The sequence below is a fragment of the Bombus affinis genome, chromosome 15 (genome assembly GCF_024516045.1).
Source record: "Bombus affinis isolate iyBomAffi1 chromosome 15, iyBomAffi1.2, whole genome shotgun sequence".
Taxonomy (NCBI): Eukaryota; Metazoa; Arthropoda; class Insecta; order Hymenoptera; family Apidae; genus Bombus; species Bombus affinis.
The window spans coordinates 5,782,152-5,796,063 of record NC_066358.1 but is presented as its reverse complement, the minus strand read 5'-3'; the positions used below and the strand labels follow the sequence as shown (position 1 = coordinate 5,796,063).

Here is a 13,912-nt window from a genome sequence, read left to right as displayed (position 1 = left end):
GATAATTTCACTTTACGCAATTTCACTTTACGCAATTTCATTTTACGCAATTTCACAGACTGTAAACTGTGACGATTCGAGCTTTACCAAGCAATTACCAAGATGACCAATATCCTGTACCCACCTTCTATTTTATTCTTCGCGTTACTTGCCTCCACATCTTTCCTCAAATCCAGACCTTTCTTCATGACCATCTTGCGCACTAATTAATAATACTTATGAATTGAGAGAAAGAGAGAGAGAGAGAGAGTGAGATAAATTACAAGATAGCAGGTTATGGACTTCTCTTTTATAATTTTATAATCTCACAGCAAATATTTCAACTCTCTGACGATTACAGATCTGTTTTTTCTGAGAAGAATAAATTTCCATGCATTTGATTATCGGAATTTTATTATCAATGGCAAACAAATGTTGACGGGCGAATCTATGTTGGATTAATTTTTACGACAGAATGATTTAACAAATAAAAGGGTACCGAGTCAACTGAGGCTGTAGTTAAGGATTAATAACGAAACGGACAATGCATTATTTTCTACTTTTCTTCTTCCACTTGGAGAATTTTTCTTCAAATTCTCCCTTTCCTCGCATCGTGCATTCTGCCCACTTAAATTATTTTTCCGATAAATATTTTAACAACGAAACAAAGAACGCATCATTGTCTATTTCTATTTTCCTACTTGGCGAATTGTACAATTTCTTCTCTCGTCACATCGCTCTTTTGCTAAGTCTCCGTTTATGGGTTCCGCCTGTGAAAGTCGTTCTTTTGCTGGCTTTTCCCTTTTGTGCGTTTCCTCTTTCTTTCGCCGATCTTCCCTCTCGTTCGTGTTTCTTCTCCCTTAGATTCCCCCTCAGCCCTCCGTGTTCGTTTCTTATCAGCGAACTTTCGTTTCCCTGCCCTCTCTATCTCCAGGTTTCGCCGTACATCTTTCTTCTCGCTTAAAGTCGCCGATTTTAAAAGCTTCGCTCGTACGGGCTTCCGTCTTGTCTCTTGCGAGGATTCAAATTGAATGATTAAAAAAATGAAGCGGAGGGCGGTTCATTTTTTCACGTCCACCATGGAATTGGCAACTATTGTGCCGAACAAAGGATCGGATTCCTTTGAACGACACGCTACCATTTTCATTACGTGGAATGAAATATTTGATGAAACTATACGTACACGTGAAGCTAATTTTAATAATATCGAACTTTTCGTATATATCAGGTCGTCGAAAAGTTCCTTTCGTTTTACAAGGAAATAATGGACGTGCAACATTTTCCGTTTTATATCATTTTATCGAATTACGTACGATCTATCCTGTTCTATCAAAATAAAGATCACAACGTTCGACAGATTAGGTTTCGTGTTTGTATAGAGATGCGTCGTTGCAAAAAACGTGTCTGTAAATGAAAGACACTTTTTGTATTCGTTCTTTGCGTTTATACGTTGAATTATTACAATTGCAGATGTTTTCCGAGTGCCATTTTCATTACGTGGAATTAAGTACTTGAGAAAAATACATCTGTGAGATTAGCTTTAATATCGCTGCATCATGTGTGTGCCGGATATCATAGAAACGCGAAACAATTATATTACGCACGAGCCATATCTTTGTCGATATTTTCATACCCAATTCGAATAACTTTAATCCATTCTATTCTTCGTATTCATTGTATTTATTTGTATTTAATTGTATTTTTCTTTATCGCCAAGTAATTTCGGCGTATAATAATTCCAATATTTTCAATCTCAATATCATCGACAATAATCCCTTTTTTTTTTTTTTTTTTTTTTCGCAAAGTGTTTAGCGTATCGGAGCTAAGCAGAATCAGGGGATTAATGAAGCTATACAAATGAGTTTTATCCGAGCCGAGTCAAGATAATGGAAAAATACCGGCTTTATTTATTCGCTTTTGCAATTTGCATGTTCGCAACGTTTCAATTAACGAGGTTAAAAAAATAATGTCACGTTTATTGCTCGGTAACGGGGAGCTGGCGTTTTCATTTAAGAATTTATGGGGGGGGGAGGGGGAGGGGAGGAAGATGCGGAGGACGGCGTGTTTTAATCTTGGGCGGCGATGAACGGTTTTAACCGGAAGTACAGGCTGAAGTGTCTCTCAACAATTTCAATGATATTACGCGGATCGTTATACGCACTTTCAGCCTCAACTTAACGGCGTTGTTAAATTCAGAAAATACCTTTAGTAGGTTGCCGCCGTGGCAGCTCGTTTATCTGGCTACCGATTATCCGGATTCTTGCTTTATCCAGCGGATTAAAACCGAGACAAACGTACGATGCTTTTGTACAATTTTAAATGTCAAAGGATCATTGCGCAATCCTTTATTTTCTGTTTCATTCGTTTTAAGCGATATTCTCTCTGTTTCCAATTTATCGTAGCTATAAGCTTTACGTCCACCTTACGTTTCTCAGTTGAACACACGTAAACGAAGAATCAAGCTTGTTCCATTAGCATTCTTTATCTATTCATTCATTATTCAGCGAAGAAAGAAGGAGGCTGTTTAATCTGTTTCTTTACCCGTGCGTTATTTCTTTTTTTTTTTTCTTTTTTTTTAACGCTAACGTTTCTTGCATTTGCGATCATTGCGAAAGAAACTGAACGTAAGTTTCACGCGCTATGTACATGGCCAGCTATAGACTTTAAAACACATTTATGACGTAATAATAAACGAACGACAATAATCATTTATTTGAGAAAAAGTAACGCGTTAGTACCGTGATGTCTGGAAATAGTATCCAAACTTACTTATCTTTAATGTGACTGTAATTGAACCTACGAGTCCTTATCTTTACAACTTTTTACCGATTCGCCAGTAAAAATGATCGAACGTATAAACTTTATCGCTCGTCATATTTCTTTCGCCGTATCCATTAAATCGTATCCGTTAAAGCCCGGTTCTTGATATCAGGAAAATCGCATGATACGCAAGTTCTACGCTGATCGTATTACCGATCGTATTGCGTATTACTATTTGACATTAATAATTGTTATATACTCAAGGATTAAAATTAGAAATAAAATTATTATATATATATAGTCTATTAGTATATATATTAGTAGTTAATTAGTATATATATATACTCTAATACTAATTACTATATATATATATATATATATATGTCTGATTATCATTAGAATTTTGGGTGCGTAACAATTCTTCATTGGTATTAGCCATCGCTTTGCACAACAGAGATTATATTTACACGTATAAATATGACTTTTACAAAGCAAAACAAAAATTTTGAATTTTCCCTCTTATTTGAAATACATGTAACATCACGTTTGGTGGCAAAAATCGGAAGTTTTATGAACACGGAATTATGGCACTGCCTGAAAGACGGCAAAAGGTCATCGACAAAATTGGACAATACCTAATTGAATATTTGAAGTTATATTTTTAAGCAAAAATTTTGAATTTTCCCTCTTATTTGAAATATATGTAACATCACGTTTGGTGGCAAAAATCGGAAGTTTTATGAACACGGAATTATGCCACTGCCTGAAAGACGGCAAAAGGTCATCGACAAAATTGGACAATACCTAATTGAATATTTGAAGTTATATTTTTAAGCAAAAATTTTGAATTTTCCCTCTTATTTGAAATACATGTAACATCACGTTTGGTGGCAAAAATCGGAAGTTTTATGAACACGGAATTATGGCACTGCCTGAAAGACGGCAAAAGGTCATCGACAAAATTGGACAATACCTAATTGAATATTTGAAGTTATATTTTTAAGCAAAAATTTTGAATTTTCCCTCTTATTTGAAATACATGTAACATCACGTTTGGTGGCAAAAATCGGAAGTTTTATGAACACGGAATTATGGCACTGCCTGAAAGACGGCAAAAGGTCATCGACAAAATTGGACAATACCTAATTGAATATTTGAAGTTATATTTTTAAGCAAAAATTTTGAATTTTCCCTCTTATTTGAAATACATGTAACATCACGTTTGGTGGCAAAAATCGGAAGTTTTATGAACACGGAATTATGGCACTGCCTGAAAGACGGCAAAATTGGACAATACCTAATTGAATAAAGTTATATTTTTAAGCAAAAGTTTTGAATTTTTCTTCTTATTTAAAATACGCAATCGTTTAGTCACCAACCCAATATATCGCTATAGAGGGACGATCAGGCACATTTATGCAAATTCCTGTGAAGATAACGGAAAGATAAAACAGGGATTTGTTTTATCTATGGAATATTGTAACAGCTACTGGTATTTCGGCTGTTTTATATATTTTTCGCGCGTGATGCGTTTTCTGCGAACTTTTCTACCTTGAAACTTCCCATAGACGCGTAAAAATGCGCAGCCTATTGCCGCGGCATATTGATATAATCCTGGAGGAGAATGTGAAATCAATGGACGTGGAAGCCGCCGATGTTCCAACGATAGAAAAATTTAATTAGCAAATATCGGCGCAAAGACGTCGAAAAAGGAGTGGTGGTAATGAAAGGGGGAATGCAAGGACAATGGCAAAAGAGATTACGGCAATCAGAAGTAGCGATGCAAGGACACCAAAAGGAGGACAAATTTCAATAAGGGGAAGGTGATAAAAAAAAAAAAAAGAAAGGAATTTCCGCGATAAAACGAAAAGAGACGGGAACGTTTCAGTGATAAAAAAAATTCACTGCAAGGTATCAAAAATGAAAGAAACAGAGATATCGAAATTTCAGGCTAATAAAAGGGAGAAAGGAGTTCCGCAAGGACGCTGCGGATGGAATTGAAAGTGGCAAAGAGAGAAACAGCAGCGCGGTGATTCGAGGAAAGAAAATAGAAGAAGGTGATTAAAAATGCACATCGGCGGAAATATCAAAGGTACTTGGTGCATGTTCCAGCATAGAAAGAGAGGGAAACGTTGAAACGACTTTACATGAAAATAAAATTCCTATTCGTAGAATATTCAAGGATTTAACCAAGTATCAGGAAGAAATCAAAAAATAGCAATTTCACATACGACGGATAAAAGTTGAATTAGAAACTCGGTGGATGTTATAACCTAGACAAGTAAATAGCTGATAATGGCACTTAGTTTATATACGTACACGTGTACACGCTTTGCGCACAGTTACGTGCAGAAATTAGGTCTAATTCTAATGTAAGCGGGCGTAAACTATAAACGTAACGTGGGAAACTTTACAGCGGAAGCACGAAACCGGTGCATCGTAAGTTTGTATCTTCCTGCCGATCCGTTACAAACATGTCCAACTTAGCCCGTTGATAATTCAAAAAGTTGATAACCGATAGCCTGCGCTCCCATCAAGGTATAATATTACGTAGCGTTATGGTGCATCCGCAACGATGCTTCTGGTTCTCTCCCATCGACGAAGATAGAAAAAGAAGGATACAACGCTATTGCTTCCTTATCGGACGTTGCTTTCGTTTCTTTTTTCTTTTTTTTTTTTTTTTTAATCGAGAGAAGAAACTAAATACGAAAGAGTAAAAAAATTGCGTAAGGTCGTTGGAATCGCAGTACTTTTTACGCGTTTTATCGCTTCTTATCTCTTTTACTCTTTAGTTCGTAACGCGAGGATAACAATGTTCGTATCGATGAAAATAAATAGCTGGATCGCTTCGTTTTTCCCTTTCGAGAAATATTAGAAGAAGTTTGCGTGGAGCGAAGAAACGATCGCATCCGATACGAAATCACCGTCTTCGCGTGGAACGTTTGGAAATTGCTGTAAAAAGAATGAAAATTCAATTCTTCTTTCCCAATTTACGCTTGAACGGACGGCAGACATTCGAAAGAAAGCTACAAACAAAGTCTAAGGTCAAATCGCAGTATCCTCTGAAGATAATTTGCAAACATTGAAACGAGTCGCATGACGTTCGTATGAGTCACGTTTGACATAGTCTTCGCCATCGTAAGAAACAATAATAAAAGAAAAAGGCAAAATAAAAGCGAAAACCGAGATGGTCAAAGACGAAACGGCAGACAACGACGAAACAATAACGTAAAAGGAGAGAAGAAATAAAAAGGAAACAAAAGAAGAGGAGAAGGGACAAAGTCCTCGGTTTTAGAGTTCATCGGGGATTAACTAACTTTTCGTCCTGTTTCTAGGGTAAACTAATTTCGAGGACGCGAAACGAGTCGCGCTGTTCATCATATAAACGCGAACTGTGCGACAGCACAACGGTCGAACCACGAATCCGAGAACAGTCTGTCCAGCTGCTTAACTGTAAACAGGCCGATTTAACCTGACCCAACCTATCCTACAAATCCTTATTAGAGCGACACTTGGCTAATTGCGTACCAGTTCTATTGTGCAAGAGGTCCGTACGGCGCGAAGTGCTCTCGAACTGTTACGAGGTTTAGATAAAGCGATAACGAATGGCTCGGAATACTGTTTGTCCTTTAATGAAAACTCCTGCTGTTTGGAAAACAGAGCCGTTACCATCGTTCCCTGGTGATCATAATTACGCGTTCACGGGCTCGTTTTACGTCTCGTGGAAGTGGAGCTATTTTTAACCGGGTCGTGCATAACGCGGTAAAGTCGAAGAACGAAACGATTTCATGGTAACGTTAATCATTCCGTTTCTCTGCGAATTCCTACGGCTACGCAAATATTCTTAGCCCTTGCCGGAACGTGAACTCTTAAGATTCTAACGGTTGGAAATTTTTACGGACGGCGAAATTCTTTGGATTACCAGCGCTTTCGCGCGGAATATTTGCAAATTATCTTTGCAAGAAATAACCTGGTTACCCAGATGATCTTGCATTTTGCCGAGTTTCTCTGCTCGATCGTTTCCAACCTATTGTTTTTACGCCTTTCAACGGAGATTGAACGACAAGTTGAAGGAACGCGAAACGAACAGGTAACACAGTTGTCACATACTTTTATTACAACTTTGATGAAATCACTTGGAGACGTTTCGTGCGATACATTCGGAGAAATTTTTCGCGATAAATGTCCAAGTAGGTTCGCCAGCTACCGACAGTGTATATTGCGAGTTTGTTGTTTAAGTAAATTCGGTTATCGCGTTAAAAGCATTTTCGATCTGCTCGTCGCTTTACGAAGGAACAAAGTAGATTGGTTCGGTGATGATCAGACGCAACGATGATTTAGCTCCGTTGTATTATCAGGAGTACACTTAACGGAGGAAAGCGACAGCTAGAAAAATGGATACGGAAATTGCGACCGCAACAGCAACCAAAGATCGTGCTTTGAAAACTCGAGAAATTCGAGTTTCGTCTTACTTTCCGGTTAATTCAACGGCAACCAGGTCACCGGTTAACCGTGGCCTGTGAATCCGGCATTAAAATATGTACGGAGTTCAGTAAAACTCGACTGATTATGAAAAGAAATTTCCATTGTAAATTCTGTTTATCTTAACTTGCGAGTTATTCCACTTACGTTGCCTCGTTACGTTGGGACACAGGCTGCGGAGATTATCTCTCCTACGGTTCTCCTCGACCTTTCGTTTCTTTCATTCTCTGTGAGTCTTTCTCACAATCATCCCACGATATATAGACGTAACGAATAAATATGTATGAAAATTTCAACAATTTCCCCTTGACTTTTCATCGCGCCGATAACAACGATGTTTATTATATGACGAATACTTTTCGGTAAAATTCTTCTATTGAAATATACGGAGACTCGTTTCTCTTCGCAGATCTTTGTAGCGTCTTTTTAAGATACTTTGCAAATAATCAAGGCGAAAGCAACGATCGCGCTATCGATGAAAGTAGATATCGAGCATCGTTGCCTCTTTGCTCCGCGTTCCCTCGGTTTCTTCACGAGATATCTATCTGCTCTTTTGCAGAAGATCGAACGTACAATTTATAATGAATTTTTTCAACGAAATTAATCGTAAATCCGATGTACAGCGAGGTTTCCAAGTTAACGAATGTAACATCGTTGGAAGAAGAAGAGCGAGGTGGAAGATTTCGCATGCCAACAGAGATAACTGTTACGAAATTCAAAAGTTTTGGAAATTTTCGTGGAAGGAAATTGGAAGGAAATGCAGAACGAATTTCTGAGAGGGAATTTTGGCCGACTGACACCGAGCAAGAAGTGCTAAATGTTTTTGCTCGTAGAGAGGCGAGTCGGCATGGAACAGTCGGTAACAAAGCTGTCATCAACCGAGCAAGTTGAAATCTTGGCATTTCGAGCCATTTTGAAGTTAACTCGTGTCACGAGCAGACTTTGTACTTTCATCTTCCTTGAGTTTAACATCTTGTGTAGTTGCACGGCCTGACTTACGGTATGGGCTTGCCCGTATATCTCGCTGTAACTCCAGCCAGAGTCGAAAAGAGAGGGCAACACGAGAGACAGGCTATTTACCGAGCCGTCTATCGTCGGCAAATATTCGGAATATCCGGCTTCGATCGTTGAATTTCCGTGCTCTTGGGCTGCGATCTAAAGAAATCGAAAAACATTGCTGCTTGTTACTCGCAATAGTCTCCGCGTTGCGCGCAACATGTAACAGATTCAAAGAGGGAACTATAGTAGCAGCTTTGTGCCGGAAAATATCCGGTTGCGATTGTTGGATTTTCTTGCACAACGATTGCAAGAAACTAAGAAACGTTATCGCTTGTTACTTGCGACAGTGTCCGCGTTGTGTGTAAAATGCAACAGTCTCAAAGAGAGAACGACAGCAGTTTTGCGCCGGAAAATATTCCGCTCCGATCGTTGAATTTTCTTGCACAACGACTCTAAGAAACGCTATCGTTTGTTACTTGCAATAGTCTCCTCGTTGTATGTAAAATGCAACTGTTTGAAAGACAGAACGCAGAGAGGAGTTTTTCCCCGGGAAATATTCGGCTCCGATCGTTGAATTTTCTCGGAGAACGATTCACAGAAATTAAGAAACTGCTTTATTTGCCATAGTCATGTATAATAATATAACAGACGCAACGCAATGTAATATAATGTGAAAGATTCAAAGAGAGAAAGGAAGAGTTTCGTGCCGCAGATATCCGACTTCGAATCTTCTTGCAGAAGTATTGGAAGAAATTTAGAAATATTGCTGCTCGTTGCCTACAACTGTTTCCACGTTGGGTGCAAAATCTAATAGATTCAAAGGGAAGAAAGGAGGAGCCTCGTTTCGGAAAACGAGTTTCACGGAAACGAAATCTCGTCAAGGACAATTAGAAGGTGACGGAAGCGGAAAGGAGGAAACTGGAAGAACGCCGATGGATGGAAGTTCACAGGGGACGAAGTCAGCAGTACCAATAACGCTTGCAGGGAGTCTCTGGTTGAAATTGAACGTCTCGCTGCCGAATGTGTCTTACATAAAGGGCCATGTGTATACGTGTGCGGTGTGCACCCGTGCATGCACCTACTTCTACTGGGTGATCTATTTGCTTTTAATGTTTCGTCTGGTTTCAGTATTGTCGTTAATAGAAACAGGAAATTCTTCGCGACCTTGGGTTTTAATATCGCGTACGAACAGATCCGAATGAATTACGATTTGATAACACAAACCTACGATTGCAACTACGCTCTCCTTCAAAAATTTCAGGGTACCTTTCGTTAGTGAAATTTCGAAATTTTTTCTCAACTACGAACTGATCTGTGCAGCCTCCTCTAACCATTTGCTTACCAAGCAGCTCCGCTAAATAATTTTCCGTTGTGGCGGATGGCCAAGGCTTAGCAGGAGATCTATGTCTCCGATGTGCCAAATAATTGAAACACTGATCGATAGCTCGTCGACAACCTTTTTGGGCAGGAGAGGTTCGTTATGAACAAGCAAATAATCATGCCAAATATTTCTTCTTCGAACGATACAATGATAACTTTGTCTCGAGGATTTGTGGTATCCCCAGGTTCGCAGACCGCAGATTAAGAACCGCTGAATTGGCGTACGAAACACCACGGGGTATCGCTTAAAAAATATATGTTAAAATCTCGTAAGGAAAACGAGCGCGAGAAAAATTCTTCTCGCCATTACGTACACGCTGCTTGAAACAGCGTAACTTTTTTCCCACCGAGAAATTTTTCTACGCAACACCAAGCGAAGCTGGATATTTAACTGTGCTGTTTCTCACGACTCACCCTATATATCCATATATGCGCGCATGTACGCGGCCCAGTATATTTCTTCGAATTTTGGTGTTCGTCCAAATTGGATCTCGCGTATTTAGTGGAACGACCATGGTTCCGGAAGGAATTCGTAGGTACACGGCGTGCACCTACACGCAGATAACGGCTGTACGTACATCTAGAATGGGGCTACAATAACCGCGAAAACGAATGGCGATGCTGGTGTTTTCTTCTTGCCAGCGTCGCCTCCTTCTTCTTCTCCTTTTTCTTCCTTCGAGGCACCCAGCCGAGTGCTTTCGACCGACCATCTTTTCCGCTGGTGATCTCTGCCCAGCCACAAAGTAATTCCGAGTTATTCGGTGTATTCCATCGAATTACGCCTTCGCCACACTTTCTTGTAATAATCCGGTCGAATCGCTTTTGTTGCTGGAACGTCAGCCAAGTAATTTCCGAAGGAACGGGGCGGCAAGAAAAAGGGATGGGCGGGCGACGTTGACGAAGGTCTACGGGATGGAGAGGCTGTTATCGCGAATACCATTCAACGGTGCAAATGATTATGTTTCCGTGGATCCATCTGTTCCAGAATTGAGTTTGTAGAATTTCTTTTTCAACCTGTTTGCCGAGTTTATCGGTCGCTCCGAGCACAACCGCGTTTATTATTCGAATATAATATATATTTTTAAATTGCGCCACTATTTGGTTCGGTTTGTTCCAGGACGAGGTTTATCGAGTTAGAGGAATCGTCTATGGTGTTTTTCTTAACAGTATCCTTAGCAGGTCCGGTCAAACGACCGGTTTCGAAGCTTAATTTAAAGTTGTACATTCGTTGTCCGTCTAACTTTGTGTAAATTTTTCTATCAACAAAAATTGAGAAATTGATTAGTCGGATAATACAATAGAACGAGTTAGCGTTAAACGTAACAGCATATCGAAGTTGCACTTTCACTTGGTTCGATCTGTGTCTTGACAGATTTTCACAAAACCTTTTCTCGTACTTCCCTGGGTTCGAATGGTTTTTTATAAAATACCCGAATGAAAGTTTAGCTTCCATTCGTTGATATAACTTCCATACTTGTCTATGCGTATTTACAAGGCATATAATATCGAACATATATTATACACCACCTTGTAAATATATACCAAGAGGATAAATAAATATATACCAAGGTATATAACAATCGTGGTACGTCTATTATTAAATTACGTCGTGTACTTAAAACACATCTACAATCTTCCTCTCCCAATTAACCTGCGACTTGATGCATCCGCCGTGAAATACCTAAGCTTAGGCTTAGGCTTACGGAGCATCATGTTCTTTGGTGTACCAAGTCTCGCAACCTGATTCTACGATCCAAAGACCAAGCACAAAGGGAAAATGTATTCATAGAGGAGGCTCGCTATGATCACGCGAATACTGAAAAGGCGGTTGTCATAGCGTTAAGTTGATTCGTACGATATTGGAAACCGATGGGAAAAAATTTATTTGCACGTTTCTTTGTACGGCCGACCTAATTCTACGTCCAATCCGCGATACGAGAAGAAGAGGGAGGAGACGATGGAACAGAGTTGCATCGCAGGTCACCGATACTTGGTTATTTGTTCACTCTTCGCTGCATGTGTTCCGACTATGAATTATTTTTCCTTTTCGAAAATAAAATCCTTTGACGGCAATCTTTGTCCCTTTTCAAAGCTTATCGGACGCGCCGACTAATCAACTGATATTATTCTTCGTATCCTTTATGCGATCGGCTCTCCTCTTCGATTTCTATCGAGTTTATCAGCCATTCGTTTCCACCTACGATTGGTATTTTTAAATTAATTCGCTTCTCTTTGGCCAATTGCTAAACGCCGGATTAATCATCAGCCGTGAAAACGATTGTTGTACGAATAAAAGAGATTATTCGATCGTTCGATGATATCGGTCTTTCTTTTTTTCTTTCGAGTCGTGGCAAAAATAACCGTAGTCGGGCTAAAAGCTCGCGATATGCTTTCAAAGATTCAGACTCGGCATCTTTCGCGGTGGCACTCGCCGTATCATAAAACTCGGGCCCACTTCACTCTGGAGACCCTCGTTTGACTTTCCATAGACCCGCTGAGCAATTCGAACTTAATAAAGAACGTAACAACTTTTGGCTCGGCTTGAAAGTGATAGTGGATGACTACAGTGGTAGTACAGAGATAAAAGAAAAAGAAAGAAAAGAAAGAGAAAGGATGGGATCGGGATAGATAAAATTATATCCACTAGCTGAACTATGTTATCCTGTTTAGTCGAAATATTCCACTTTAGTTTGGAAACTGTAGAAAATTGAAGTTTTATCGTTGTTTCTCTTTGCTTCATCTTTATTTTTTGGTCATTGAAAATCGCACGGTATGGGGAATTAATGGTACAGAAGCGAAACACGCCGAGGCCGAGTTAGCTTTGAGCCACGTTGGCGAAATTGCATTGTCGTTTGCAAGGTTAGAAGACGATAAATTCCTGGCGAGCTTGTTGCTGCTTCTTTCTTTCACGTCCGGTGAGAAGCAGCGTCGAGGAAAAATGGCTTCTTGCCTGTAACATGACGTAAAAGAGCAACTTAATCTCATAATATCCGCGACGGACCTGGCCGGGGAATTAATCTTGTAAGTAATTAGCGACCCTCGAGGCGAAACGGCCAATGAAACCGCCTCTGAACAGATTATCAATAAATGTGGGATCCGATTGTTCATGAAAAATCCCCAAGTTCAACGTGAAATGGAACGCGCAAATTGCTCCGCTTTGATCGTGTTTTCCACTCGGTTAATTTTTCACATCTTTTTTCATCCATCCAAATTGAAGTACACGGCCCCTCGATGCCAAAGATTATCATTTTCGTTAAATGGAATAGTTGCTGAAAATATCTCGGATATCGTATGAATATCTCGTTGCCAGGATCATTTTAGGATTAGAATTATTTGAAACGATCTTTTGGATTTTTTTCCCCCCATTAATATATCGTAAGTTGATATCGTTAAAATTTGAGAAATAATATATTGGTTAAAACTTCACCAAGTTTTCGTGTCAATTTTCGTGAGATTATATTTATCAGATACGCACGTAGCAATTTATATTTAGTGTTTTAATTTTTTCGTTATTAAACGTATTTTATCTGTGACGAATAAGTAAATTGATCTCATTAAACGTTCTTGCCAATAACTACAGGGTTGCATAATTCGACATGACTTGATTTTCAAACCTATGTAGAGTAGCTGGCAAAAATATTTGCATATTTACTATAGAAAGTTGTCATGTTGAAAATTATATGAAAATAGCAGGAAGCTATTGCTATCGAGATTAGTCGATCCTCTTTCGGTTCTACTCTGCTGCAACATTTCTCAAGTTTTCTCATTTTTTATCCGATCAGAAGAAAGTTTCCTTCTCTTATCGGCGTGTTTGCATACAGCAAGCGTATCTCTATTTCGATGTTTCTTTTTCGGTCGCACTGTCGCGTTCAATTTGGCGAGATCGGCGCGCGGAAACTCGTTTGCATTAAATCGGATCGAATCGAGCCGATAACATTTTGATTGAACGATTCGCGTGTAAACGAATCAAATTGAAACGGCGCGGCGAACTTGAAGCAGCAGCATAATCCGTCGCGAATAGAAGCAAATTTGGCATAAAGAATTTCATAAAAGTCCATCTGTATGCCGTATTGTTCCATCCGTTTGAATTCTTCGCAACAGCCAGCCATTACCTCGCCTCTAATTACATTCGTAAGCTGAACCAACGTTCCAATGTCTTTAATTCGACAACGAATCCGTAAATTTATATATTTCAGCCGGAAAATGCAGATTTGAAAAATACGAGAAGGTAGGATACCTTGAAGCTTCGGATTTAAAAGTTCACATTTGAAATTTAAACGACAAGTTCGTTAAAATTTAATAACATTTTTTC

The 13,912-nt window shown here is 39.3% G+C and overlaps 2 protein-coding genes across 8 annotated transcripts in view; both read left to right on the top strand.

Moving 5' to 3' along the window:
• LOC126925044 (venom dipeptidyl peptidase 4) overlaps positions 1-13,912 on the top strand; it is a 512,928-nt gene that overhangs the window by 2,608 nt on the left and 496,408 nt on the right. The window contains exon 1 of one of the 6 annotated variants that reach the window (XM_050740197.1): positions 6,146-6,829. The exons of 4 other annotated variants lie outside the window; for them this stretch is intronic. In XM_050740197.1, the coding sequence (XP_050596154.1) occupies positions 6,722-6,829 (108 nt within the window). In that variant the 5' untranslated portion in view covers positions 6,146-6,721. Of the gene's footprint in view, positions 1-6,145; positions 6,830-13,912 lie in introns of those variants that run through there. One more of the 6 variants, XM_050740196.1, reaches the window with a different exon arrangement.
• Positions 1-13,912, top strand: part of LOC126925057 (14-3-3 protein epsilon) — a 296,135-nt gene that overhangs the window by 40,467 nt on the left and 241,756 nt on the right. Inside the window, exon 4 of one of the 2 annotated variants that reach the window (XM_050740226.1) lies at positions 1,029-1,120. The exons of the other annotated variant lie outside the window; for it this stretch is intronic. Within the exon in view, the coding sequence (XP_050596183.1) occupies positions 1,029-1,105 (77 nt within the window). The 3' untranslated portion in view covers positions 1,106-1,120. Of the gene's footprint in view, positions 1-1,028; positions 1,121-13,912 lie in introns of those variants that run through there. 2 annotated transcript variants of the gene reach the window in all.